Raw genomic sequence first — 27,694 nt, 5'->3', positions numbered from 1 at the left:
ACTTCCACCCTTCCACCTTGCCATGGGGGAGAAACGTGTCTGAGCCTCCCCCGATGCTCAGCCAAAATCCCACCGCTGCAGGGAAAACCGCCCCAAAGTCACCCCCGCACACAATTGCCGTGGGCACCGCTCCGTTGGGCACGTTGATTTTTCAGCACTACCTTCCCAGCTCCCAGCAGACACTGTCCTGAGCCCCAGGGACACTGTGACTCTGCTGCTGACCTGGCTGCATCTCTGCGGGGATGCTTCAGACCCTCATTTCCCAAAGTCCGTGGTAATTTTGGGTGCATTCACGTCTGGCTGCCCCCAAGAGAGGCCCAAAGTTCCGACACGGCTGAGTGCCTCCTCTTCAGAAATCTGGCAGCTTTACCAACCAGCTGAGCCCTGTTTAATGGGCAGCAACCGCATCCCAGGCTCCTCGAGCGAGTCCTGCTTGGCTCAGCGTGGTGCTGTCCTTGGCCAAGAGCTCTGCAGGGCAGGAGCACGGCAGGATCGTTGTCCGCCCGGTGACAGTGAGCGATGGCAGATGCTCTGCCCCGTACCGGGGAGTGCCCTGAGCCCTTCCCCAGTGACAGGGAACAGCCCAACTCCAGCTCCGACAAGGTCATCCTGGTTTTAGGAAGGGAGGGGTGAAGTGCTGAGAGATCTTGTCCTGAAAGTCCCCCCAACAATCCCCGACAACACCAAGCAGCTGACCTGGGTCACTCCCACTCTGACCTCACACAAGGGACCATCCTGCAGCCCGCCAGCAAACGAGCCATTTTCCAGTCCACCGGCGTCACCAATGTGGTCGCTTTGGGATTGAAAGTCCTCCCGTGAGCTTCTTCACCTCTTGGGACTGGATGGAAAAATGTCACTTGGCCATTGACCTTGAAGCGCAGAGGGTCCAGCACAGGGAGAGGTGGGTCCAGCACATGGAGAGGTGGGTCCAGCACATGGAGAGGTGGGTCCGCACATGGAGAGGTGGGTCCGCACATGGAGAGGTGGGTCCAGCACATGGAGAGGTGGGTCCAGCACAGGGAGAGGTGGGTCCGCACATGGAGAGGTGGGTCCGCACATGGAGAGGTGGGTCCAGCACATGGAGAGGTGGGTCCAGCACAGGGAGAGGTGGGTCCGCACATGGAGAGGTGGGTCCGCACATGGAGAGGTGGGTCCAGCACATGGAGAGGTGGGTCCAGCACAGGGAGAGGTGGGTCCGCACATGGAGAGGTGGGTCCGCACATGGAGAGGTGGGTCCAGCACAGGCAGAGGTGGGTCCAGCACAGGCAGAGGTGGGTCCAGCACAGGGAGAGGTGGGTCCGCACATGGAGAGGTGGGTCCAGCACATGGAGAGGTGGGTCCAGCACAGGGAGAGGTGGGTCCGCACATGGAGAGTTGGGTCCAGCACATGGAGAGGTGGGTCCAGCACATGGAGAGGTGGGTCCAGCACAGGGAGAGGTGGGTCCAGCACAGGCAGAGGTGGGTCCAGCACATGGAGAGGTGGGTCCAGCACATGGAGAGGTGGGTCCAGCACAGGGAGAGGTGGGTCCAGCACATGGAGAGGTGGGTCCAGCACATGGAGAGGTGGGTCCAGCACAGGGAGAGGTGGGTCCAGCACATGGAGAGGTGGGTCCAGCACAGGCAGAGGTGGGTCCAGCACAGGCAGAGGTGGGTCCAGCACATGGAGAGGTGGGTCCAGCACAGGGAGAGGTGGGTCCAGCACAGGCAGAGGTGGGTCCAGCACATGGAGAGGTGGGTCCAGCACATGGAGAGGTGGGTCCAGCACAGGCAGAGGTGGGTCCAGCACAGGGAGAGGTGGGTCCAGCACAGGGAGAGGTGGGTCCAGCACAGGCAGAGGTGGGTCCAGCACATGGAGAGGTGGGTCCAGCACAGGGAGAGGTGGGTCCAGCACAGGCAGAGGTGGGTCCAGCACATGGAGAGGTGGGTCCAGCACAGGCAGAGGTGGGTCCAGCACAGGCAGAGGTGGGTCCAGCACATGGAGAGGTGGGTCCAGCACAGGCAGAGGTGGGTCCAGCACATGGAGAGGTGGGTCCAGCACAGGCAGAGGTGGGTCCAGCACAGGGAGAGGTGGGTCCAGCACAGGGAGAGGTGGGTCCAGCACAGGCAGAGGTGGGTCCAGCACATGGAGAGGTGGGTCCAGCACATGGAGAGGTGGGTCCAGCACAGGCAGAGGTGGGTCCAGCACAGGCAGAGGTGGGTCCAGCACATGGAGAGGTGGGTCCAGCACATGGAGAGGTGGGTCCGCACATGGAGAGGTGGGTCCAGCACATGGAGAGGTGGGTCCGCACATGGAGAGGTGGGTCCAGCACATGGAGAGGTGGGTCCAGCACTCAAAGATGCGACTCCAGCACCATGACCATGGAAGGGCAGACTGAGCACCCATCATTGACCATCGGAGATTTCCCATTGACTCAAAGGGTTTTGGGCTGCTCAGGGAGGGGATGATCAATTATCCATTAATCTGCAGGGACAGACCACAGATAAATCACCGATAAAAGCTGTTCTATCTCTTCCAGCGGGAACACCTTCCCTGTCCTGTAAACCTCAGACACAACACTAAGAGGAAAGTTAAATGATTAATTTGTTTTTCAAAACATGTGCCCTGAGAAAAATATCAAATTTTCTAGCCAGAAGAAAATTCTTTTGGCAGCCCGCGGCCCCGTGAGCTCTTTGGGAGTTCATATTAGTTGACTGAATGTACTTACACATCTGTGATTAGGCACTTACTCTACAGATTTTTTTTGTTAGCCTCCCTATTTGAAATTCTCTCCAAACTTCCTGAGCAGGATTTTCTTGTCCAACCATTTGTATTTTATATCCGCGCTGAAATATTGCTTTATAAATAGCAAGAGCTTTATCTTGACTCTAACCAGCAACCTCAACTTAAAGCTAAATGCATAATTTACTGCAAATTAAACTTAATGGGACTGGAATAATTATGTTGACTTTTGGAAGTACTTAAGGATAAATACATGATTAGATATTTTGCACACCGTGAGGAAATATTTATTTTGAAATACAAATTCTTCTCATTGAGCCTTTTGATGGAACATTTAGAGGTGACACTATCAGCGTATAGATTACAGTCCCATTAATGCTCCTCAAATAAATTCCCCTGCTGCGTTTGCAGCACCAGAGGGATGGGAAGGGCCTGGCAGAGTGGGGGGTGTGTGTCGCCGGGTGGGCATGGGGAGCTCGGCACAGCCCTGGCTGGGGCTCTGCAGCCTCCGCTCCCCGTGCCCACCGCAGAAGTGCCGTGGGCGTCTCTGCAGAGCCGGGCTGTCCCTGGGAACAAGGTCATCGCCCAAGGTCATCCCAACCAGGGACCCTCCACGTACTTCTTTCCAAAAAATTAACCACAGCATCAGTACTAACTCATATTTTCTCCCCAGGGGATTTGGGTTGTGTAGAAATGGCTCAATTTTAGAGCTGGTTTTCTTTTTTTCTCTTGCAAGTCTGAGGGGAGACCTTCTGATCTCTGACCTGCCTGAAAGGAGCTTGGAGCCAGGGGGGGTCGGGCTCTGCTCCCCAGGAACAAGCGCCAGGACCAGAGGAAACGGCCTCAAGTTGCGCCAGGGGAGGTTGAGGTTGGATCTGGGGAACAATTTCTTCCCCAAAGGGCTGTGGGGCACTGGAACAGGCTGCCCAGGGCAGTGCTGGAGTCACCATCCCTGGAGGGTTGGACAGACGGACATGAGGTTCTCAGGACATGGGGCAGTGCCGGGGTGGGGAACGGTTGGACTCGGTGATCTTGAGGGTCTCTCCCAGCCAAAATGATTCTGTGTCACTCACCAAGACACACCGATGAGCCAGAGCTGGGACAGGAGGGACATCTCCATGGGACATCTCAACGGGATGGAGACCTGGACTCCTGGTCCAGTTCCACAGGACGGTGCTGGTGACCTGTTGGGTCTCCTGGGCTGAGCCTCTTGGAGATGTTGCAGGGATGAAGGAAAGAAGGAAAGTGATGCCACCCACCGCCCCGAGCTCTCCCCAGTCTCCACCACCCTTGTCCCCATAGAATCAGCTCCTTTTTTTACCTTAATGGGGCAGAAGGTCCAGGGCAGGGCCCCAGGGAGCAGCTGCTGTTTCTCTGGTCGTTACGGAGAAGCTGATGGAACGATGGCTTTCATAAAACCAGGGGCACAGATTTTTTCATCATTAGTGGCTGGTGACAGCGAGCGCCCAACCAGCTGTGGCTGAAATACAGTTTGGGAAGAGCGAGGCTCCAGCTCCGGCGGGGAGAAGGGTGACCGGGCACCAAAGAAATCCAACGTGGCTCTGCATGGAGGAGCCACCGAGTTGGTGGCCAGCCCAGATGTTTGCTGCAGGGGAGCCGGATGCTCGGAGCCACACAGCAATAAACTTGCAGAAGGCTCTTTTCTTTTTCAGAGATGCAAATTTATCAGATGCTTTGCAGTTTGGGTTGGGGTTTTTCTGCACACAGTCACCACCATGGATAGCAAGTGTGAGGGGACAGGAACAGGCAGCGGTGGGACACTGCGGGGGACACAGCTTTGCTGGGAGCTGCTCCAGCACAGAGACCCTCACTGAGCAGTGACCAACGTCCCCAAACAGCCCCAAACCCCCCACACCAGGGAACAGGGCACTGGGGGCCACAGGGGCCACCCCAGCTCGTGTCCCCTGTCACTGCCACCGCTCGAGGCCACTCTGCTCTCCAGGACAGCACAGCGGGGCTTGGGGACACTGAGGTCACCCCAGGGACACCCCTGCCAAGGGCTGACCCCCCCTGATGTGCACACCCAGAGCCCTCCCCAGTGCAGTTCTTGATTTTAATTTGCATTATCCCCCTTTTTATTATTTATTGGTAAAATGTAATTACCGCATCCTTCACGAACCTTAATTAAAGATGAGAAACAGTCCTGACAAGTCAATTAGATTTTTTTTTTCCCTCCATTGGTCTCCATTAAATTAAGACTCAAGTGTTACTGGAAGTGTTTAATATCACAACACATTTAACTGAAGGCTGCTTTGTAATAAATAAATCACTGAAGACAATGCAGGAGCTTTCTTTTCCTGAAGGCTTTTCTTACAATAGGATTTCATTTTCCAGTTGGGAAATGCACAGAAAGCGTTTCTTCTTCCTCTGTAAGACCTTTTCCAGCAATGGAAAACTTCCATCGGAAGCATCACGTGAATGTGTGGGTGTCCAGGTTGGTTGGCAGGTCTTGCCCAACCCAAGATCTCCCCATGCTGTTATTAAACCCACAGCAAAGCTCTGCAAGCACAAGGCAACTCCATCTCCTCAGCAGCGTGATGGGCGAACACGGCTCCTCTGTGCCATGACGGCTTTGGAATTTGGCCCTGCAAGTGTACTTCCCAAAAATACCCTTGAAAAGCAAGATATGGGTGATACAAAGGTCTTTTCTGCATCGTTTCTGCAGCTGCCTGGTGGGTACCTGCATCAGGGCTCCCCACATCACAGCTCCCGGGCCATAGCCAGTGCAAGAAATCCAGAGGCCATCACAAATTTGGGACATTTATTTATGCAACTGATTTTCTTCAAAGGAAAGAAAGGCAAAAATAATAATAATAAAACAGTTAACAACAGCTGGATGTGCGTGGTACAATCCGCAGCAGACATGTCCCCCCTTCGCCCTCGGTCCCACTGCACCGTCCCCCTCCGCGGTGGCACCAGTCCCTTCGGCAGCAGCTCTCGGTGCTGCCAGCTTTCGAGGTCACTCTTTCTGCACGTAGACAAAATTGTTCCAATTTGGTGTTTTTCTCAGGTTTTAATTTTTTTCTTTTTTTTGTTGTGGTTTTGTTTTTATTAAAAAGAAAAAAAAAAGCACCACTCCAACCTGTAATACCAATAAACATTATCCATCTTAAGAACAATATTTATATTTTTATATATATATTTCTATATATATATTTTTCTATGTACAGGATGTCCTTGCCTCATGTCATATGAGCATCTCAGTAGGTGTTGGAGATCAGTTGGTTTTTGTAGCACTTTGATTTCAAAGTCTGCCCTTCCAAAAGATGCCCTCAAAACCAAGACATCCAGCAAGGAGATATATTTAAAAAAAAAAAAAAAGAAAAAAAAAGAAAAATCTCACTTTTAAAACATATATACAGCTCCTCCAGTCTCTGTTGTCTCATTAGGACTAAATGGGGTTTTAATTTTCCTTTTTTTTTTTTAACCTTTCTGGCAACACTTTCCCTGCGATGCACTGCGGGATGCTCTGGAGGGAGGATGCAGCTGGTCCAAGCTCCAGGGCTGGGATGAAGCAACAGCACTGGAGCAACATCCCATCCCTGGGAATTCCAGCGGCTCAGCTGTTTTCATACAAAACCAAACAATTTCTGCACCCTCAGACCTCCTTGCACCCACCATGCAGCACCTTCCCTGCAGCGCCCTAGGACAGCATGGACACATCTACAGAGAGATGGGGATTGGGAGAAGGACACTGATTTATTTCAGTGTGATGCGAGTACTGGTGTTACCAGGTACTGGTGTAACTGGACCATCTTGCAGGCTCTGGTGCGGTAAAAGGACTATTTAGTCACAAGACAGCATGGGCACACAGCAGAGTTAGACTGCAGGGATAGAAATGGAGGGGAATAATGTTGTATAGCCCTTGGACTAAGGTACTGTCAGGCTGCGTGAAGGAAAGTCAAGTGTCTGAGCAAAACCCTACAGTGCTGCTGAAATCCTCATCACCACCCCTGGGTGTTTGCAAGGCAGTGGGTGGAACATCCTCCAAGGTGGAGAAAGGGCAGAGATTGATCCTGTTTGTGTCCTCCACCCTTGGAAGGTAGATGGAAACATCTCCCGGGTTTGCTCATCCAGGGCGCAGCTGTTCCAGCTCCGTAGCCTTTGTGCTGCAGATGAGTCCAGCCAAACGGCATCTTCCAAAGCCTGGAGTTGTGGTGTGGATCTGAACACAAGTGCCGGGGAAGCTTCCCCTGCCCTGGGGAGATGGGGCTGAAGGATGGATGTGGGAGTGAGGGTGGAAGAGGATGAGGGATGGGAAGAAATGAGGGATGGGAGGGATGAAGGATGGGGGATGATGAATGATGGGGTTACCAACATGCAACCTCCAAAGTATGGAGGACAGTTTCTCATCTGTTCAGCTCCATCCCCCAAAAAATGACTGTGAAGCAAAAATGACAGAAGTAACATCCCCTCCGTTCCTTGAGTCTCCGGGGCAGAACGCAGACCTGCATCCCTCTTGTTGCACCTGCTTGAGACCATTTGCAGGGAGAGAAAACCCTGACCACAGCTTGATTACAACACAGTCTCTCCCTTGCAAGCAGAAAAACCTGTATTTATCACAATTTCAGACAGAAAAAGTGACATCTCACACTCACCTGCAGAAAAATGAACCCAAAAAAGTACCAGGTATTAATCACTGGCCCTGTGTGCTTGTCCTCAGGTGGCACTAGGGGCCTGGGGACATCCCTGTGCCCGCCTAGGTCACAGGCCATCACCAAACCCCACCGTCCTGTTTCACCAACCCCAGCAGAATCCAAGCATCGACGGGCAACTGCCCGGGGCGGCATCCAGGAGGCACACGGGATGGACCTGAATTTTGAGGATTTTGTTTCTGGGCACCGAAGGTGTCTCATGTGCAGCGATTCACAAAGGCGTGGTTAAAAACGGACCCGTGGGCTGGTGCCTTCGAATCAGCCCAGGAGGAATTAATTGCTACAGATGGAAGAGATGGCAGAGATGCAGGGGAACCATCGCTTGAAAAGCCTTGCAAAGGTGCCAGGAGGGCTCTGGGTCAGTCCCTGCAGAGGGACATCGCACGCCCAGCGCCCTCCATGTCCCACATCTCTGCTCTGTCATGGGCTGGACACACAGAGGGTCACAACTCGCAGAACTAAAAAAAGCAAAGATCATGGTGCAAACGGGCAGAAACTCAAGAGCTCCTCTCAGGGTCTTCGCTCCGGCTCAGAGCATGTCCCCAATCAAGGGAAAAACCTTCCAGCAGCCATCTGGGCTCCTTGAAAAAGCAGCATCAGCTCCACACACCACTGAAAAAGCAACATCTCTCCTCCAAATATCCATCCTTCCCTGTGGGAAACAGCCTCGGCTCCTTCTGCCCTCCTCCTCCTCCTGGCCTGGTCTCCAGATGCTTCAGAGGCGCCCGGGCAGCACCGCATCCTGCGCACCCCGACCCCGCGACCGTGACTCAAAGCGATGCAGGGACGGGACGAGGTGCAGCATCCGACCCGCGGCCGCTCAGACGCGCTTGGGGCAGGAAGGAAAGATGGAGAGCAGAGGATGAAGATACATCCCCATATTCTTTTGTGTTTCTGGATCTGACAGGTGTTCTTGCTGGGTCCTTTGCCGTTTCCCCTCCTCACCTTCAGACAACCGCAAGGTCTGAGCGCAAAACGCGCGGATGGGACGGTCCCTGCGCAAGCCCTGGCTGCCGCAGTCCTGGCCAGGTGCTATCTGGTCTCCAGGGACTCCAGATATTCCAGTGCTATGTCGTAGCAGAAGTGATACTGCTCCTGTTCGGAGAGAGAACAGAGTGTTATGATCCTAAGTAAACTATAGGAGCTGCATGAAGTTTCCCTCGCTCCTGGTTTTAGAGCAAAGAACAGTGAAATGGGGCTTGCAAGAGTGTTCTTGTCCATCCTTGTTCTGCTTTACATGACCTGTTCTTGTGCTCTCCTGCCCTCATACAATTCGCAGCACAGAAAACTACGGGGGAGCTTGGACCTTGGCAGTGCCCATCCCCATTCCTCCTTCAAGCATCCAACAAGTAAAACCAGCCAGACTGGGGAGAAAAAACCCCAAATAAATAAGGTTTCTGATGCTGCTGCAAGTGCTGGGACATTGTGGGAGCATTCCAGGTATGACAGCAGAGAGGGAAAGGGGACAGCTCATCCCCCGAAATCCTCAGCAGCAGCACGGGGATCGCAGCCTGAGCACCGGCACGAAAATCCTGTTACCCCCGGTGCGGGCGGGCGGCTGCTGGGGGACCCCAGGTGGGAGCGGGCGGCAGGGCTGCAAAGCGAGGAGGCTGTGACAGCTCAGATTAAAAGCATGGAATGCTTTTTGGATTAAGAAAAGGGATTGTTTCCATTTATCATCACAAAAATAAACCCCCAAGGCAAACCGAGGGGGAAGGTGCACAGCAGCGGGAAACTGTGACACGCCAGCTGCTCTCAGCTCTTTACACCGGCTGAGGATCTGGCCTCCCAGTGACTCCAGTAGACGGGGATTCCCAGAATAGATGGTTCAGGTTCATTTGAGGATGGAAGACGCTTGCGTCCTGATGTGAAATCTTGCCTTTTTTTAATACCTTTGCAATTTAGCCCAATGGGTCTGGTGGCTTCATGCTTGTCACATCATCTTCCCATTATCTCCATCCCTTCCTCTGCTCCTCATCCCCTCCCTCACCTCCTCCTCCACTTCAATTCCTAATGCAAATCACATCCCCTCCTCAAAACCAGTTCATTTTGCAACTTAGGGATTTTTTAATCTACACAGGGTAAACATTTCTGGCTGAATTGCTTTTAAAACATCCAGGCACCTGGATTCCTCCACCACAGGGACGGACACTCGCCTGCTCCATCCCCTGTCCTGTTATCGAGGACCTAAAGTAGGACACAGCCCTTTCCATCTCCACCCTCCCCATCACGAAACGTGGCTCCATTGCTGCCCCAAGCAGCATGTCCACCAATTAATTTCACTCAAAACGCAGTTCCCTTTCGTATTTCCAACAGGAATTTGTCTGATTCCACCTCAGAGCTGCTCCCGGCATCACAAACCCTCCAAAGAGCTGCAATTACATTCCGTGAATTAATGCGAACCTGCCTTATTACTCCTGGGAAGGATTTCCGACAAGCCCAACACCAAGGACATGTCGGCACAGCGAAATGAAGGGAAGCCGGAGGCTCCTTTCAAGAGCTGCCTTTGCCTCCCTGTCTGGCCCAGAACATGCTCTGCATGAGGATGCCCGTAATGCTAATCAGGGTTTGGGATGGGAAAGGAGATTTTTTGGGAGGCAAGCAAGCCCCAGCATGTCTCCTCCCTGCCAGGGGGATGCAGGGGATCGGTGGTGTCTGGTCCTTACCAAGGTCTCCACCATATTTGGCTTGTAGTTGCGGAGGGTCTTTGCAGCATAGAAAACATCTGCCATGTTGTGACACTTGAGCATCTCCAGGATCATGGTGGAGGCACAGAAGGTGCCGCTCCGGCCACCTCCGTTCCTGGTGGGAAACACAGTGTTGGTGGTGAAAAGATGGCATTAGAGCATCTTCCTGCTCCCTCTAATTCCCAGTTTCTCCATTCTGTTGGGTAGCACTGGCTGAAGGAACCATCCCATGACTTATCCAGCATAGAGCTTAGAGAATCACTGAATAGTTTGGGTTGAAGGGACCTTCCCAGCCCCCCAGTGCCCCCTGCCACGAGCAGGGACATCTGCACCAGCTCAGGTTGCTCAGAGCCCCGTCCAGCCTGGCCTGGGGTGTCTCCAGGGATGGTCCATCCACCACCTCTCTGGCCAACCTGGGCCAGGCTCTCACCACCCTCAAGGCAACAATTTCTTCCTCATGTCCGGCCTGAATCTCCCTCCTTCAGTTTAAAACCATCACCCCTTGGCCTATCAGAACAGGTTTGGTTTGGTGACCACAAGGTACCTCACCCAAAACTCATGTTGTGGGAGAGACAGAACAATCTGGGCACAAAGTCACCCCAATGAGGACTTTTTAGAGGATTTCCAGGCAGGACTGTAGATGCCCAAGCTGGTGGCGTCTCCCCCGTGTCAGAGCCCGCTCCTCTCCAATGGACACTCACAGGCAGTGCACCACTGTCCTGCCATCTCCGCTCTCCTTCTGCCACCTCTCCACTTGGGCCAGGAGGTGCAGGAAGGATTTCTTGGAGTCTGGTGTGTCTCGATACGGCGACCACCGCAGGTACTGGAAATGCCGGACCATCAGGTGCCCCTCCTGCAACTAGAAAGGCAAATCTCATCATGGGCTGCCCTCATTTGCCTCCATCAGAGGTTTGATGGAGGGCAAGAGGAGTTTGTCACGCATTGATAGTAGAGGAAGAGAGGAAAACCCTTTCCTGCTGCTTTAAGATGGATGGTTTGGCTCTCTCCTCCACAGCAAATCTGTCCCACCACCCCATCCCACCCCAGGCAGCTCCGCTGACATAGAATCACAGAATCATTTTGGTTGGAAGAGACCCTCAAGATCATCAAGTCCAACCATAACCTAACTCTGGCACTAACCCATGGTTAATCCTGACTCACAGCAGCTCAGGCTGCCTGTGCATCTCCCAAAACCTGGTACCAGACCCCTGAGCTTCCCCAAGGCTTCTCCGTAACATCCTTGTCTTGCACAGAGAAGATCCCAGGGGATGAGTTTTGTTGTGTTTGCTGTAAATCAGGAGGCTGATGAGAAGGTGCCACCCATGGAGCAGGGAACAGTGGAAGGACACCTTAATACCCTGGTAATCCAGTCAGTTTGAAACCTAAGCCGGTTAGCAGGCTCCAGGAGGAAGATTACGTCCCCAAAGCTAAACGAGGCCAGGCTTTGGCCAGGCAGATGTGGATCTTCTCACCCTGCAGGAAAGCGCTCTGCTCGTCCCAGGGCAGCTGCTGTGCCCATTTGTGTGTCTCCATCCTGTGACACGCGTGGCAGGGCAGAGATAAACCTCCAGGCAGGAGGAGAAAGGTTCTTCCTACAGAGTCATCTAAAATTTTATGAGGAGTTATGGACTCCAGAAGAGTTGGATGGAGCTAACAGCAATTTTACAGGCTCCTCTGTGCCAGGAGGGACCTGAGGCTGCATCCCCTGGAGGAGCTGGATGAGGCTGAAGACGACACCAGCATCTCCAGCACCATTCACTTAGTTTATACAGAGAATTATGTGGCCAGGCAAGGCCAAGCTCTAGGACTACATGGCCTCACTAGATACATCATCCTTCTGCTCTTCAGAGGAGGTCTTCACTCACATAATGAAGCTCTTGGAGATGCCCCAGCCCTTCCCCAAAGCAGCGGCTAATAAAAGCTACGCAGCCCCAGCCTGGACCTCTGCACTGGGAGATGCCTGGGGAGCAACTGGGCACACACAGAGACATGTGAAGCCCCCCCGACCACCCTTCACTGACATGGAGCCAGACACTCACCCGTGTGATGTTCTGGACTCGGAAGAGACGGGACACGATGTCTTCATCCGCCGCTCCAGAAACATACTCCACCTCCATGGGGCCGTACTGCTGGAGCCCCGGCTCGGGCCAGTACTGCAAACAGGGCTGTGGAGAGAAGAGCAGCTCAGCATGACCAGGGACAGGCACTGGGACCTGGGGAAAGGGGATCACACACCACCGGCAACATTGAGTGGAATGGAGGGGTTAGCGCTGGACAACGAGAGGAGCTGCTGGCACAGGGGATGGCCCCAAAATGGGATGCAGGACCCGGGATGCTGTTACACAGGACCCACAGCACATTGCTGGGTGGAAGATCCCTCAGTTTATTCAGGAATCAAAGCTCAAAGGTCAGGTCCACCCCCCATCTAACCCTCTCCCCACTGTAGAATCATAACAGCTGATGCTCCTGGTGATGGACTTGGCTGGTCCAGGAGGATGCAGGATGGTCCTTGCCTTGGCATGCACTGTGATGGAGCAGGGTTTGGCTGCTCAAAGTCTTCTGTCAAACTCCACTGGCTCCAGCAGCAGTTAGAATCATGGAATCATTTTGGTTGGAAGAGACCCTAAAGATCAAGTCCAACCATTACCCCACCCCCGGCCCTGCCCCATGTCCTGAGAACCTCGTGTCCGTCTGTCCAACCCTCCAGGGATGGTGACTCCAGCACTGCCCTGGGCAGCCTGTTCCAATGCCCCACAGCCCTTTGGAGAAGAAATTGTTCCCAGATCCAACCTCAACCTCCCCTGGCGCAACTTGAGGCCGTTTCCTCTGGTCCTGGCGCTTGTTCCTGGGGAGCAGAGCCCGACCCCCCCGGCTCCAAGCTCCTTTCAGGCAGGTCAGAGATCAGAAGGTCTCCCCTCAGCTCCTGTGCTCCAGCTGAACCCCCAGCTCCCTCAGCCGCTCCATCACACTTATGCTCCAGCCCCTCACCAGTGGCAGCAGCAATGGGGGACACCATTCCTTGTGTCCCCATGGCCAGGACATCCCAGCCGGCAGCCCAGGAGAGGGCTGGGGAGCACTCCTGTCCCCCGCCACGCATCCAGCACTGATGGATGGCTCAGCCCAAAGGTCACGGACCCGATTGTTTTCTCACTGCGACAGCTGGGAAACCAGCGTCGACACAAAATATATGATGTTTGTCACCACACTTTAACAGGGCATTTAGCATTTCAGGCCATCTAACGGCTTGGGCCTAACTGCATGGCAAACGTGTTTGAGAAATAATTGGTTATTAATAGGGGCTATAAATCTCCCAGATCTCTAAGCCTTCTAGACTCAGAGCTATAATTTGGATATTAAAACTTCCTTCGGCAAGACGTAGTTCAAGTGAGGGATATACCCTCTAAGTCACCTTTCCGAGCTGCCTGCTGTAAAGGTTGATTTATTACCTGTTGGTCCTAAACTGGTAAACATTTAAGATCCAGCTAAATATTGTAACGCACACTTCCCTGAAGAATAGATGACCGGAGGGAGAGGCAGAGCTGAATAATGAAGAAAAATGGCAGGGTCCCCGTTGGGCAGTGCCAGGGGACAGCAAAGGTCCTTTGGAGCACGTGGCATCAGCTCCGCACAGAGAAACACATGGGTGCGCTCCATAGCTTTGTGGTGTCCAAAATCTATATATATATATCAATAAATACCAGCGTATTTACACAGCAGTCTGTACTGGTGCTGCATCCATCTGCATCCTTGTGACGAATGGTGCAACTGCCGTTTTGGGTCATTTACATCGAGTATCTGAGCTCAACTCACAAAATAACCCAGCTAATGAAGTCTTCTCCAGACAGCCATTAAGAGTCTATAATGCTAATTTTATGTAAAAAACCAATAAGTTTCCTCATTGAATTAACATCACAGACCTGTAAGCAGACACTTACATCCTCTCGAGTGGTGGCAGGAGGGTTCCAGGCACCCCCCTGGGGAGCGGAGCACCGGGAGTGCACAGCGAGGCAAAGCCGAGCACGGCCCCTCACTCCCCGCCTTCTGTCCCCTCTCCCTGGGGTGACAGGGGACACGTCCCCTCCAGTTTGGCAGATCTGCACAGCCCATCACACTGTAAAACCCACGGGACAGCTGCTTTGCAGCAGGCTGATTTATAAAGCAGCATTCACAAGCCACTAGTGCCCTTGGAAGATCAAAGTGGGACATACCCCATGCCTCAGTTTCCCCTTTGTAATAGGAAAATAAAACTCAATTCTTTATAAGAACAATCTTATATCTCCCTGGGGCACCCATAAAGATGATGTTCCAGTAAAGCAACGCCAATACAATGCCCACGCCAGGAAGGCAGGCTGGTTTGCTGTCCCCATCTTTGGTGGGGACAGAGCAGGACAGGGCCACCCGCGGGGCTCGGCGCGGTCCCCGGGGCAGCAGCACTCACCCAGGCGGAGTTGGACTGGTTGAGCTGGTTGAGCATGACGATGGAGGTGCAGCCGTAGTCGTAGACCAACCGCCAGAAGTCGGTGGTGGTGTTCTGCAGCGGGTGCAGGGTGACGATGAAGGCAGCGCTCCTGGTGTAGCTCTGCGGAGAGGGAAGATGAGCACCAGTAAGGACACGGCAGAGGTGCTGAAACCACTGCTCACATCCCAAAAAAAAAAAAAAAAAAAAAAAAATATCAGTGCAACCAGAAGATGAGTAGCACCAAAGCCATCTTCTCCATGTTGGAGCAGAGCTGGCCTCCCCGGCACAGCCTCAGTCCCTCCGTGCCCTGGTGCTGGGGAGATGCTATGACCTGTCCTTGGTCAGGATGAAAGCACCAGCTTCCTGCTCTCACAGAAAAGGGTATTATGCACCAATAACTAGGCAAAAGATGTCACCTTTGAGCCAAAAACGAGCAGAGGGTGTGGCTGCCAAATGGCTCTAATTCTGCACCCTGGCCCTGGATGAAACCATCAGCATCACCCACAGCATCACCGCAATGCCACTGGACACCGAGAGCAGCAAAGAGATGACCATTCACCTGGGCTCAATAGTATTTTTTGAGGAAAGGAGAGGAAACCCTCAAATGAAAGACCTCTAGAGACTGCAAGAAGGAAGTAGGGAAGAAAAAAATTACTGTAATTCTCGTTTGTGCTTCAAATTAGATTTGTCCCCTCGGTCATCCCGACGCTGGCTTGCCAAGGGACTGGGAGCCCACAGCCAAGCTCAGTACTGCATCAATCAGACTTTTAAATTAACAAACTTTAGCTCAGGTCTCTTGAGACACAGGAACGAAGCAGAAAATGTTCTGTGCCCGTGAATTAGCACAGCTCCCCACTAACAGGGAGTCCTCTGGCTGCTGTGAAACCTCATGAAAATGCTGCAAAACCTCCTTGTTTAGTTCATGGAAAAGCCCTTATCAAACCTTTCCTCCCACCCTGTCTGTGGTGCAGCAGTGACACCCTCACTTTCCACTCTCGAGGAGGATGATGAGAGCAGCAGGGTGAGGGGGATGTGACCAGGGGTTGACCAGCCCTGTCCTGGCACCCGAAATCCTTCGGCACCGGTGTCAATGGCAGCAGCTGGCATGGAGCAGAGCACGGCTGCACCGGTGATGGCAGCACACACAACCTAACCTGACAGATGGACAGACTGACTGAGCAAACCACTTCAGCATGTAAAGAAGATGAGACCTTTTTCCCGTCCCCCCACCCCAAAAAGGAAAATGGGTTTTATCTCTTCAGCTAGAATTTCATCCAAAGAGCTTTTTCTGTCTATTAAAAAAATTTGTATTCTCTGACCCTGTAGCAGAGATTAGGAGAGGATCAGTGATGTATAAAGATAAAATATATATGCAAACACTAAGCAAGTTGAAAACAAAGCTCCCAATGGGTGCTGCTCCCCAGCTACCACCTCTGCTTTACAAACGGCTTTTTGCTGCGAGAGCAGGTGATACCAGGGAGATGAGACCTGCACAAAGATGGGGTGCACAACGCAGGACTCAGCTGCCACCAGGAGGGTTGGGGGACAGTGCCCAGGGTCAGGGGGGCTCAGTGCTGCTCATGCAAAGCACTCAGCTTGTTTCGAAGAAAGAGGTTTTGGTGACACCCTCTCCACTCTGCTTTGCGGTCATTGGCACATAGGAAATAGCTTTGCTGTTACGGGTGTTATTTATGACCACACCAGGGGCTTCAGGACTGGTTTGTAGCCCCTGAATGGCACCAAGACAACAGGCAGGAGGATGCTCAGCAGGGTGCTGGCAGCACACAGTGGGGATCAATGCTACCAACCCTTCCCAGACGCTCCCATGCTCCACTTTCACTACCAAATCAATGAATACCCTTTGTGTGCGGCTTGTGAGAGCAGCTGAAAAGCTCCTTCAAGACAAGCAAGACGCTGCTACACAAAAGAAAGGGTGAAGGACCCCGCTATGCCCATCCCAGCCCTTCCTGCCCCTGCACACGGCTGCCATGTGCCTTCATGCCCTTGCGCTAAATGAGGCTGGAAATTCAAACTGAGCCAGGTTTTGCCGTGAAAAGCTGCCCCAAGACAACTGGAACCGGCCCCTTCCCTCCCCGCAGGACGCTCACGTCGGTTAAGGCCGCATTGATGTAGTTGTTGCTGTCTCCATCCACGGAGATGAGGAAGGGAAGGCATCGGTCGGGCGGCAGGACGTCCATGCTGCGGTTCCTCTCCCGGTTGCGGGGCAGGAGGGCGATGCTGCACTCCTCCACGTCCAGGTGGGGAGTCACCGAGTTCAGGGTCTGCGGGTACATGTGTTCCCTCAGCTCCATCCATGCTTACACCCGGGCCAAAACCCCCGCCTGCAGCTCATCAGAGCCTGCTGGTCCCAGTGGTGGTGGGCACCATAGAATCATGAAATAGTTTGGGTTGAAGGGCCCTTCAGAGCCCATCCAGTGCCCCCCTGCCACGAGCAGGGACATCTGCACCAGCTCAGGTTGCTCAGAGCCCCGTCCAGCCTGGCCTGGGGTGTCTCCAGGGATGGTTCAGCCACCACCTCTCTGGCCAACCTGGGCCAGGCTCTCACCACCCGCAGGGCAACAATTCCTTCCTCATGTCCAGCCTGAATCTCCTTCCTTTAGTTTAAAACCATCACCCCTTGGTCTATCGCAACAGGCCCTGCTCAAAAGTCTGTCCCCATCTTTCTTATCGGCCCCTTTTAAGTCTGGAGAGGCCGCAATAAGGTCTCCCTGGAGCCTTCTCCAGGCTGAACCCCAACTCTCCCCCCAGGAGGATGAGGAGCAAGGGGGGCCGCGGGGGTTTTGGGGCCGCTCACCTGGAACTCCTCCCGCAGCTGCGAGGAGTTGCTCTGCGGCTCGATCCTCACCATCTCCTTGTAGGTGGGTTTGAACTCGCTGGCGGGGATGCTGGTCTCCCCGCACAGACAGGCTTCCAGGATGGCGTCGTGGATGAAGACGTACTGCTCCTGTCAGGGGAGAAGAAACGGGAGAGGGATGAGCCCCCACAGCCCGGGGGTGACAGCAGCTCCACGTGTCCCTGACTGTCCCCAGCACCCGCTCACCTCTGTCTGGATCATGTTGATCCTCCGTGAGCACAGGGTCTTCACGCAGTTGTAAATGTCCACGACGCCCTCACACTCGGCCATGTCCAACATCACGTCCAGGACGATGTAGCAGCCAGTCCTGCCTGTGCCGGCACTGGAGGGGGAAGCACAGCAAACGCATTTCCAATCCACACGGCATCTACACACAGCCCGAGGGCACAGAGCAGGCTCTGTGTGGCTGAGGGCTCCACGTATGGCCCCTGCGCATGGATGTGGGGGCAGCTGGGGTTGCAGAAACATTTTGGTTCAAAGAGACCTTCAACCTCATCGAGTCCAACCATTTCCCCACCCCTGGCACCAACCCATGTCCCTGAGAACCTCATCTCTGCGTCTGTTCAACTCCAGCAGCAGAAATATCCCAGATCCTGGTGTGGTTTGACTCACAGCCAGAGAACTACTGATGCTGCGACCCCCCCGCAAACCGTAGGGAGCAGAATTGCTCCCCCCCTCCTTTCTTACAAAGTCTTTTTGAGTGAAATACTAATTTCTGAGGCTGATGAATCACTCATCGTGATTATCAGTGATTACAGGCTACGGGCACTAATCACACTGGCTGTTGCTGGTGAATGAATACTGATGAGGCAATTGACAGGGAGAAATCAAATAAAAAAATCCCTCCTCCTCATCAGCTCCTCCTTGTTTGCCCAGCAAAGGAAGAGCCATTAACCCATTGCATGGGGACACCTGCTCAGGGGATGGAAAGCCACCACTCCTGCTCAGACCTGCCACCAGTGTCCCAGTGGCTGAGCCCCATGGGGACAACCCTGCAGGTGACCCTGGGAACGGGGCTGTCCTGCTGTCCCTCCCTTCAGCCAGACCCGACATCCTGACCGTCAGCAGCCATCGAGCTGCCTGTCCCCTCTGTGCCACCCTCACCCATGGGAACAGAGCTGTGTCACCAGTAACACGTGCTGGGGCAGCCCCTATTCGCTGCTCAATATTTTAGCATCATCTGGAGCTTTGAGCACCATCAGGAGCTTTGAGCATCGTTTAGAGCCAGAGGCTGAGCACCCACCTAAGACAGTGCTCACCCGCCCCAGAGCCATCCTTGCCCCCCGAAACCCATGCAGGTACCTGCAGTGGATGACGATGGGGCCGGCGTCGGGCGGCGTGGACGCCTTCACCCTGCGGATGAAGGCCAGCAGCCCCGTGGCGTGGTAGGGGACACCGTGCTCGGGCCACGAAGTGAAGTGGAACTGCTTCACCTCGTGCCGGGCCGAGTAGCCCCGCTGCAAGGGAAGGGTTGAGATGGAGGGAGGGTGCACAGGGAGAGCAAAGACACTCAAACAGTGAATTTTCTTGGGAATTCATGATTTTCCCAGCTCAGCAATCAGCCAGATGGACCACACAGCGGTCAGCTGCTTTGGCAGCCCTGCGGCTCCCTCCTCCTTGGCTTCAAGAGGGTTAAAAACCAGCCAAAGAGGAAGAGGAGGAGGTGGCAGCAGCCATGGGTCTAGCTCCACAAGCATCTTTGCTCCCTGCCCTATGGACAGTAATCGTACAATCACGGAATCATTTTGGTTGGAAGAGACCCTCAAGATCACCGAGTCCAACCGTTCCCCACCCCTGGCACTGCCCCATGTCCTGAGAACCTCGTGTCCGTCTGTCCAACCCTCCAGGGATGGTGACTCCAGCACTGCCCTGGGCAGCCTGTTCCAATGCCCCACAGCCCTTTGGGGAAGAAATTGTTCCCCAGATCCAACCTCAACCTCCCCTGGCGCAACTTGAGGCCGTTTCCTCTGCTCCTGGCGCTTGTTCCTTGGTAGAAGAGACCAACACCCTCCACACTACAACCTAATTTCACATTCCTGTAGATTATGGGGTAAATCACACCAGCTCCATGCCCCACATTGGGGTAAATAAACATGGTATTGGTAAATGCAAATCTAACAATGGTTAGGTGGTGGGTTCTCTGCCCACGAGGGATGGGCAGGTGGCGGGTGGCAGGAGTGGGACCGTACCCTCTCAAGAGCGAAGGTGCGGACGGCGTACTCGGCCAATGTCTCTGACTTCACCAGGGTGATCTTGATGTCCCCATACATCTCGGAGTCATCTGGCCAGTATTTGGAGCATTTCACCTGCAAGGAGAGGATGGGACGCGGTTTCAGGTCTGCGGAGGAGGCTCCTGGTCGAGCTGGAGCCCGGAGGGAGTGGGATGCGATGGGGTCCTTACCCGGCCCACCTCCACCAGCTTGGTTATCATCACGATGCTGGAACAGTGCTCCTGCCACACCATGCGCCAGAAGTCGTACACCATCTCCTGCTTGGGTCCTGCGGGATGGGGGAAAGGCCACTGGGGATGGACACGGCAGTGCCGCGACACCCCACGTCTCCCCTCCTGCCTCTGCGCCACCAACACCCCCACAGAATTTCCAGCACCCTTTTTCCACCAGGTGCCATGGGGTGGGAGCTGCTCCACGTTGCTACCACTCCATTTGGCCCCAAATTGGCCCAATCTCTCCCTTTTCTTGCCCACACAGGGTTAAATCCCACCAGGGACATAACCCGGTTGCTAAATCCGGAGGTGCTGGAGGAGAAGGCAACTCACCTTGTGTGGCTATGAAGTGGTTGGACCTGTGGTAGCCCTGCAAGGGAAGCAGAGACGTCAGTCCCAAATTGGGGGTACACACTGGGACACAGCCCCGTAAAACATCGCCCAGTCACCCAACTGGTGGCATCTTCCATGGTCCCCTGGGCCAGGTCCTGGCCATCAGCAGGAGGAAGAGGCTCAGCAGCCACCATGCACCCTGTCCTGGAAGGCTCGATGTCCCACATCCCACAAAAATCTCCTGTAACCCCCAATGCTCATCCCCATTCTGCACCAAAATCCCCACAGCACCCCGTGGGCACCCTAGAGTGACAACACCACCATGGGAGCCACATTAAGGACATTCTGTGCCACAGTGGCCCCAGGATGCTGGGCGATGGCCCTGCTCCCTTTCTCCATCCTAGCTGCTTACTGGGGCCATTCTCAACTCTTAACTGGTACGTGCCAGCCCAAAGAGCAGAACGCATCCCAGTGAGGCCACTGCCAAAGGGACCAGGTGTCCCACACCTTGGCCGTAAGTCCAGCAGAGTTCAACCACATCGTACGGGTAGAGGTGATGGCAGCTTCTGCAGCCACCGTGGGTCCTTTTATGGGGGATTTGCGTGGGTTGAATTCAACCCCTCCTCCGAGCACACAGTCCCTGCTCCCCAGCACCCTGGGGAGGACATGCCACGGAGACCTCGCTTTCCCCTTTCCTGGACCAAACCCAAGTTTACCCAGACATTTTCCCAGCCTGCATCTCCTAGATGCTATTTAATGCCACATTTCCCAGTACAATGCCTGGGAAGAGATGGGAGCAGAGAAGGGAGGAGAGGGGAACTGTCTACTTACTTCTCGGTTAATCCGAATCTTAATGTTCCCATTGGGACAGAGTTTTAAGAGAAAAAGATCAGAGACAGCGACATTAGTGAGGCAGAGACCAAGAGACAAGTTAGAGCACCTGCTCCAGAGCAGGTCATGGAGAGCCACAGGGGAGAAAGGACACACTGGGACAGGGGACAGACATGGGGATGCTGCTTGGGCACCAGGCCACCATTGCCAGGTGACATCCTCTGGAAAGGAGGGACTTGCTGCTGCTTCCAGCCCTGTGCCCAATGGAGCCATCCTGCACCTTCCTGGTCTCAGCATCACTGGAGGTGATGGGGGACATCCCTGTGGCCTCCCCAACCTTTGCATCCTCCACCCAGGGAGCAGGGAGATCTACCAGAGCAGGCAAGGAGAGAGGATAGAAAAGGGTAGGAGGGAGGGAATGAGAAAGGAGTGACAGAGCAGAGGGAGAGACACAGCTGCAGGGGACGGTGACAACAGAGCAAGGAGGTGTTGCTGATAAACATCAGTAAACCAGGAGGGTTCTTCGTGGCATGCCTCGGGGACGCATGGTTCAGCCCATCCTGGGCTGTCACAGCCCCTCCAAATGCTGCTTTTTCAGGGACAGAGCCTGACATGCCACAGGGTCCCCAGGAACCTCATGTGTCCCCCAGATCCCCCAGCAAAGAGGCTCCGTCCCCACTCACGTCGATGTAGTTGGCGTTGATGTAGTCCGAGTTGGGGTCGCCCAGCAGCGGGTGCAGCTTCACCCGGTGACGGTCGTCTGGAGAGCAAGGGGAGAGTTCAGGTTGGACATGGGGAAAAGGTTCTTCACCCAGAGGGTGCTGGAGCACTGGAGCAGGCTCCCCAGGGAGGTGTCACAGCCCCAAGCCTGACAATGTTCAAGAAGCATTTGGACAACGTCCCCAGACACACGGTGTGAATTTTAGGGTTGTCCTATGCCAAAGGCACTCACATGTCGACACGTGATCCTGTCTCCCTTTGGTCTTGTCTTTCTTCTTCGAAGCATCCCAGCCTTCAAAGAAGCTCTGGAAGGAAGGGACTGCTGTCAGGACCCGAGGACAGGACTGTGGGTTCCCCCTGAGCCCCAAAACCTGCAGACAGGGTGGTTTTTCTGCCCCCAGCAGCCAGGTCCCACAGCCCCAGCTCCATCCCCACAGCATCCACCAGCTACATGCTGCTGTTGCATCCACAAAATGCCCCATTTTCCAGTGAATTATATACTGCCTGTTTTGGTTTGGGTTTTTTTGGTTTTGTTTTGGTTTGGTTTTTTTGGTTTTTTTCCCCTAGGGTTGGTTGTGTTTTTTTCCTAAACCTCCCCAGCCTCTTTCTCTCCCCAGCACAGAATAGGTTTGTGTGTAATAACAGTAACATTCATAGATTGGCGTAAGAGGAGGAAAGTGGAAGGAAATTACATGTTTTCTCCCCTCCCATAATATCTGAGTGCTTTCAAATGACTAGTTCCAAGAACATACAGCAGCTTTTCAAGGGGCACTAATGATTATAGCAAGCCCTAGTTTGTCCAATACATGAAAGGGGAAGGAGGAAAAAAAAAAAAAAAGGCTCCTGCACTTGAAACAACTAAGCATTAAACAGTAATTTCCCTGGGAAATTTCAATTGTCAGACCTGTGGGACAGTGAGGATTCAGGAAATCAACCCCATTGGGCTTGCTGCAGCGGAGGCACGTGGAACAGTGCGCTCCATTACCAGTGACCCAGCCCAATGGGGTGGGATGGGCACGATATGGCCAGCAACCCTTGCGGGGACTCTCCTCGCCCTGGGATCACCCTCTCCCGTGTCCTCTCCCTGGGGTCTTCACGTCTGCCAAATTGTTGAGGACTTGCTTGTCCTTCGGCTACAGCCATGCGCGTCACAGGACAAGTGTGCTGGAGAGCAGAACATGACGTCTCTTCTCTCTGGTGACCAATGACAGAACCCAAGGGAATGGCAGGAAGATGTGCTGGGGAGGGTCAGGCTGGACATGAGGAGAAGGTTCTTCACCCAGAGGTCCCCTCAGGGACCTCTTCAAGCTTGACAATTAAATCCTGAGCTGCCAGAACCAGAGATTTGATCCAGACCCAGGGACAACCCACGTGCTGACAATGCCCGTCCAGAGAGCTGTGAGCTCCTGCTCTCCAAATCACTGTAGCTCCAGGTCTGGAGCATCTTCTCCTTGCACACAGGGTGCTGCCCAGGCCACCTTGTCCATCCCACCTCCCCAAGACAACAGATGCTCTCACCTCGTACTCCTGCTTGAAGCCGTAACCTTCTGCCGTCTTCATCTGGTTGATGTGCTGGAGGAGATCTGCCACCCGCACGGCGGGATGGAGCTGCCCGGTGTGGTACGGGGACCCTTTGCGGCCGCACTGGCGGCGGGGGGAGCCCCCCAGCAGGCTGCTGGACTCATTGACCACGCTGCTGCGCTGGTCACCTGCAGAAGGGGTGGGAGAAGCCAGGGCCATCAGGAGAGCAAAGCCTTGTACTGTGTCCCCATCATCTCCTTGCACTCATGGAGGGACGAGAGGGCACCTGGAAACATCCCCAGGACATGCTGGTGCTGCAGCTGGTCTCTGTCTGGGGGCTGCAAGTGGTCCAGATCCCCCTGTGCTCTCTGCAGCTATTCCTACACCACAAAGCTGAAAATAGCATTACAACCTTTTAGGACCACAGCAGCTTTCTTAGAAACCAGTGGGCAAGGCCTTAAGGGGGTTAATAAGCTTATTTCCCATTGATTGGAGCAATTAACCCCCATAAAAATGAGTAAGAGCTACATGCCCAAATATTCACACGACGTCCTGACTTGAAAAATCACATTGCCAAAGTCTCCAGCCCAGCTTAACAGCTACTTTTGCTCACTGCTAGATACCAGCACCTTATTCCTAGCGCTGACACAAACAGAGCTCACTGCTGTTTAATCACAGAATCACAGAATGTCAGGGGTTGGAAGGGACCTCGAAAGCTCAAACAGTGCAATCCCCCCGCCAGAGCAGGAACACCCAGATGAGGTTACACAGGAAGGTGTCCAGGCGGGTTCTGAATGAGCAGGGTCTCCATCGGGCATCGCAGCCCCCACAGAGACGATGCTCCGACTTTTCAAGCAGGAACATCTCCCTTCCCAGCTGCCAACACGTGGCTGCACCAGCAGGACAGCATCGGGGGTCCACACTGCACCCCATGGCACAGTTGATGGGCACACCTGCTGCTGGGTTTAATGAGAAATTAATGCAGGTGTTTGCAAGGTGCTGATGGCTCTGTGCTTGAGGGCCTGCTTTTGTTTCTGTGAGAAGAATTAGTGACTTAGCTTAAATGCAGGGAAACTGAGGCACAGTGGGGAACAGCACCCAGCCAGTTACAGAGCAGCCCATTCATTTACCTTCATTAATTAATGATTATAGGCAGGGGGTGGCCACAGCAGAGGCTGTCCCCACCTGCGGCATAGAGCCTGAGCTCCCAAATCTCCTCTACCGAGGGGGTGGGAGCAGGATCCGGCCCCTCAGCCCCTTCCCTAAAAAACACGAGGAGCAGCAGCCCCAGCTCAGCCCAGAGACCCACCAGCCCGTGAATGATTCAAGGACAGTGACCGAAAAAATAATACACCTAGCTAGCTGTATTAAGAGGAGGAAAAGTTTGCCCTCTGGGCTTCTATTATCCACGAGACGCCAGGAAGCGTATTAATCCCGCAGCCAGCGGAGAAGAGCCGTGTGTAAGCAGCGTCTTGAAGTTACTGTAACAGCTGTTATTAGCATATGGTTGAAACTGGGGCATCCGACGAGTCATTTTACAACTAAATCGGCACGGAGATGCACACTCCAGTGCGTGTTAAATTATCAGTTTCCCTCTGACGTGAACACGGTGGCTCTTTAACCCCCCAAAGCCCAGGGCTGTGCAGGACACCAGGGAGCGAAGCCACGCCAGGTGTGCTGGGCAAAGGCTGCTGCAAAGCTTTCCAGCCCAGCCTAAGCTGAAGAGCTGGGGTTCACTGAGCTTTGGGGGGCTACAGCCAGCATTTGAGCCCACAAACGGCCTCAACCCTCCCAGAAACAAGCTCAGATCTTTGCTTTGAGAGGTCGAGATGCCCATGAGTGTTCTCCCTCCAGCAAAATCTGGATGATGATAGTAAAAGCTACTACAGACACTGATAAGATTGATGCCCTTGGAGGTTTCCTTGCAGGGCATGGAAAAGCCTGCAGCGTGCTACACACATTAGGCTCAAATAGACACAATACCTGCTACTGAGCTTGGGTAAACAGTTCAGCAATTTCTGAGATATTTTGGGATGTCAGGGACCCTGGATGGGAGCCAGGGGGATGCCGCGGTTCCCCGTCCCTACCTCGGTTGCTGTAGTTGTGGGTGTCCATGAAGGAGAGCCCCAGGCGCTCGTCCTCCTGCAGCGTGCTCTGGTCGGTGAAGCTCCTGTCGATGGCACTCATCATGTGCGTCTTCTCGTGGCGGTAGTTGATGGTCGCTTTGGTCATGTTGACGGGTTTTCTGCAGGAAAATGCAAAGGGGAGGAGGGGAGAGAAGCACATGTGAGCAGGGCTGAGCCGACAGTGCTGTAAGATTCCCCCCAAAGCTACCAGGCTTGGATTATTTTAGGGAGCAGGATGGATTATTTCCAGTGCTCATCATGCTTTGGTTTGTTTTGGGACAGAACCTCACACCCCAAATTCAGGACATTTAGGAAAAAAAAAAAGCAACTGAGTGTGTTTGAGAGGCAGCATCAGGCTCCCAAGAAGCCTGAGCAGGGATTAAAGTGCAGGAAGGATGAACAGGAGATCTGAGACCACATCAGCATCTTGGTGGGGCTGGGACGCTGCAAGATGCTGCCAAAATCCAGAATTCAACCCGGAGTCACTGACCCTTCCCTTTTACGCTGCCTTCGGTCTCTAACAAGCTCAGCAGCATTATTTTCCCTGAGCTAAAGGGGCCCTTAAATGCACTCAGCAGAGAAAAGGACTTGTTGGAGCAGCAGGACAAGGGGGGTGGCCAGGAGGAAGGGCGATGGAGAAAGAATCACAATTACTTACGGGTAATAGGAATAAGAATAGTAGTTCCTCCTGGCAAGCGTGCAAACAAAGAACAGCAGAAATTGCATAAGCAGATTTTCTCTGGCATAGGGAAGGGGGGTTACGGGGCAACGCGGCTGCCAGAAAATTAAATGCACTGTAAATAAACTTTGTTCCTTTTTTGCATCCGTAGGTTATTTACTCTGTGCAGGAGCTGGTGTCCTAATGGCAGCACCCAAGCACCAGCGATGGGGTGTCTGTAGCACCCTTGTCACAGGGGTTACATAGATGAGGTTCTCAGGACATGAGGCAGTGCCAGGGCTGGGTTAATGGTTGGACTCCATGATCTTGAGGGGCTTTTCCAAACAAAATGATTCTATGATTTTCCCACAATTTTTAAGACTGAACAGCAAATGTCTCTAAAATGTAGAGCATCCCTGGGGTGCCAGTTAGGGGCCAGGCAGCCTCATCGAGGGAGATGGGGTCAGGACCTCATGTTTCCAGTGCACCATTTATTAGGGGCGAGCGTATTCTGGGGGTGCAGTTCCATCCCACCACATCAGTGTTTTTACAACAGCAAAATGCTCCAGAGGAGATTTATGGGCCCATCCCAGCTTCCCAACAGCCCTGAATTCGGGACCCTCAGCACCAGGTCCGATTTGCCGCTCTGGTTTGTCCTCCGACAGGTTCACCCTGGGATGCTGAAGCAAAGCTGCTCCTCCTCCTGCCCCACAGCACAAGCACTGGGGATGCAGCAGCTGCACTCATGGCTTCCTACCCACCAGCCCTACCGCATCGCCCCAAAAACACATTGGTATTTCCTCCATCAGGGACAGATCCAATGTCATGTGCACAGGTATCACCCCAGAGCACCGGTGGGCAGGGAGCCAGGAGCTGGTCCTGCACCCTCACAATGCGCAGGGATGCTCCAGCCTCGCTTCTCCACCTGGTGTAAATCAGCAAGAGTCCTTTAAGGGTGAACGAAGCCATAAAGAGATGTGCAGATTTGCAGGGGCTGAGGTTGTGCCCTGCTATTTTTCCTCTCCCCGCTGGCTATTAACGCACTTTCCTCCCATCATCGGGGAAGGTGGGTAATTGCTGCCCTTTCTCCCCCGGCTTTGAGAGCCTCCCTGGCTCAGTGCCGCCTCCAGCCCCACATGGTAAGAAGCCGCTTTCCAGGGCGCTGGGCTCGAGCAAAAAGCAGCGGCCACATCCCCGGCGCTCCTGGGGATGAGTGTCCTGAAAAGCCCTTGCCCTCCTGCCTCCCACCCCACCCAGCTTCCCCAGGGAAAGCCCATTGCAATGGCCACGACTGCATCCGTGCTGGGGAGCGTGGGGATGGGAGAGCAGTTTGGGGGTCCCCAGGGACCACCAATCCTGGGAAAACCTCCCCCCTCTGGTGTGCACCCACACTTGAATGACTCGTTTAGAGCCAGCTGAGGGCTCTTGGCCAGGAACTGCTCCCGTTTTGCTGGAAGCTCAGTGGTTCCCCAGTCAACAAGCCCAGGAGGATGCGGGATGGTCCCAGGACAAGGCAGGACAGAGCCAGCCACACCAGCACCTGCCCAGGGCCCCTCCAAGCCTGATCCTGGCCAGAAGCATCATCAATGCAGAATCGACAGAGGAGCATAAAGCAAAAAAGCAGCAAAAAAACCAGGCAAACAACT

The 27,694-nt window shown here is 54.0% G+C and overlaps 1 protein-coding gene across 2 annotated transcripts in view; it reads right to left on the bottom strand.

Annotated features, from left to right (window-relative positions):
• Positions 1–5,479: 5,479 nt before the first annotated feature.
• PTPRU (protein tyrosine phosphatase receptor type U) overlaps positions 5,480–27,694 on the bottom strand; it is a 55,039-nt gene continuing 32,824 nt past the window's right edge. The window contains exons 15-30 of one of the 2 annotated variants that reach the window (XM_065650350.1): positions 25,352–25,509; positions 23,262–23,452; positions 21,976–22,048; positions 21,707–21,783; positions 20,193–20,229; positions 19,818–19,915; positions 19,606–19,722; positions 18,719–18,873; positions 17,603–17,738; positions 17,357–17,506; positions 16,650–16,823; positions 14,521–14,661; positions 12,122–12,247; positions 10,784–10,941; positions 10,062–10,197; positions 5,480–8,490 (exon numbers count right to left, since the gene is read on the bottom strand). In XM_065650350.1, coding sequence (XP_065506422.1) covers positions 8,428–8,490; positions 10,062–10,197; positions 10,784–10,941; positions 12,122–12,247; positions 14,521–14,661; positions 16,650–16,823; positions 17,357–17,506; positions 17,603–17,738; positions 18,719–18,873; positions 19,606–19,722; positions 19,818–19,915; positions 20,193–20,229; positions 21,707–21,783; positions 21,976–22,048; positions 23,262–23,452; positions 25,352–25,509 — 1,990 coding nt within the window. In that variant the 3' untranslated portion in view covers positions 5,480–8,427. The remainder of the gene's footprint in view (positions 8,491–10,061; positions 10,198–10,783; positions 10,942–12,121; positions 12,248–14,520; positions 14,662–16,649; positions 16,824–17,356; positions 17,507–17,602; positions 17,739–18,718; positions 18,874–19,605; positions 19,723–19,817; positions 19,916–20,192; positions 20,230–21,706; positions 21,784–21,975; positions 22,049–23,261; positions 23,453–25,351; positions 25,510–27,694) is intronic. The other variant, XM_065650351.1, reaches the window with a different exon arrangement.

Source organism: Caloenas nicobarica, chromosome 23 (genome assembly GCF_036013445.1).
Source record: "Caloenas nicobarica isolate bCalNic1 chromosome 23, bCalNic1.hap1, whole genome shotgun sequence".
Lineage (NCBI taxonomy): Eukaryota > Metazoa > Chordata > Aves > Columbiformes > Columbidae > Caloenas > Caloenas nicobarica.
Note: the sequence above shows the minus strand (reverse complement) of the source record. Positions and strands in the feature narration are given on the sequence as shown.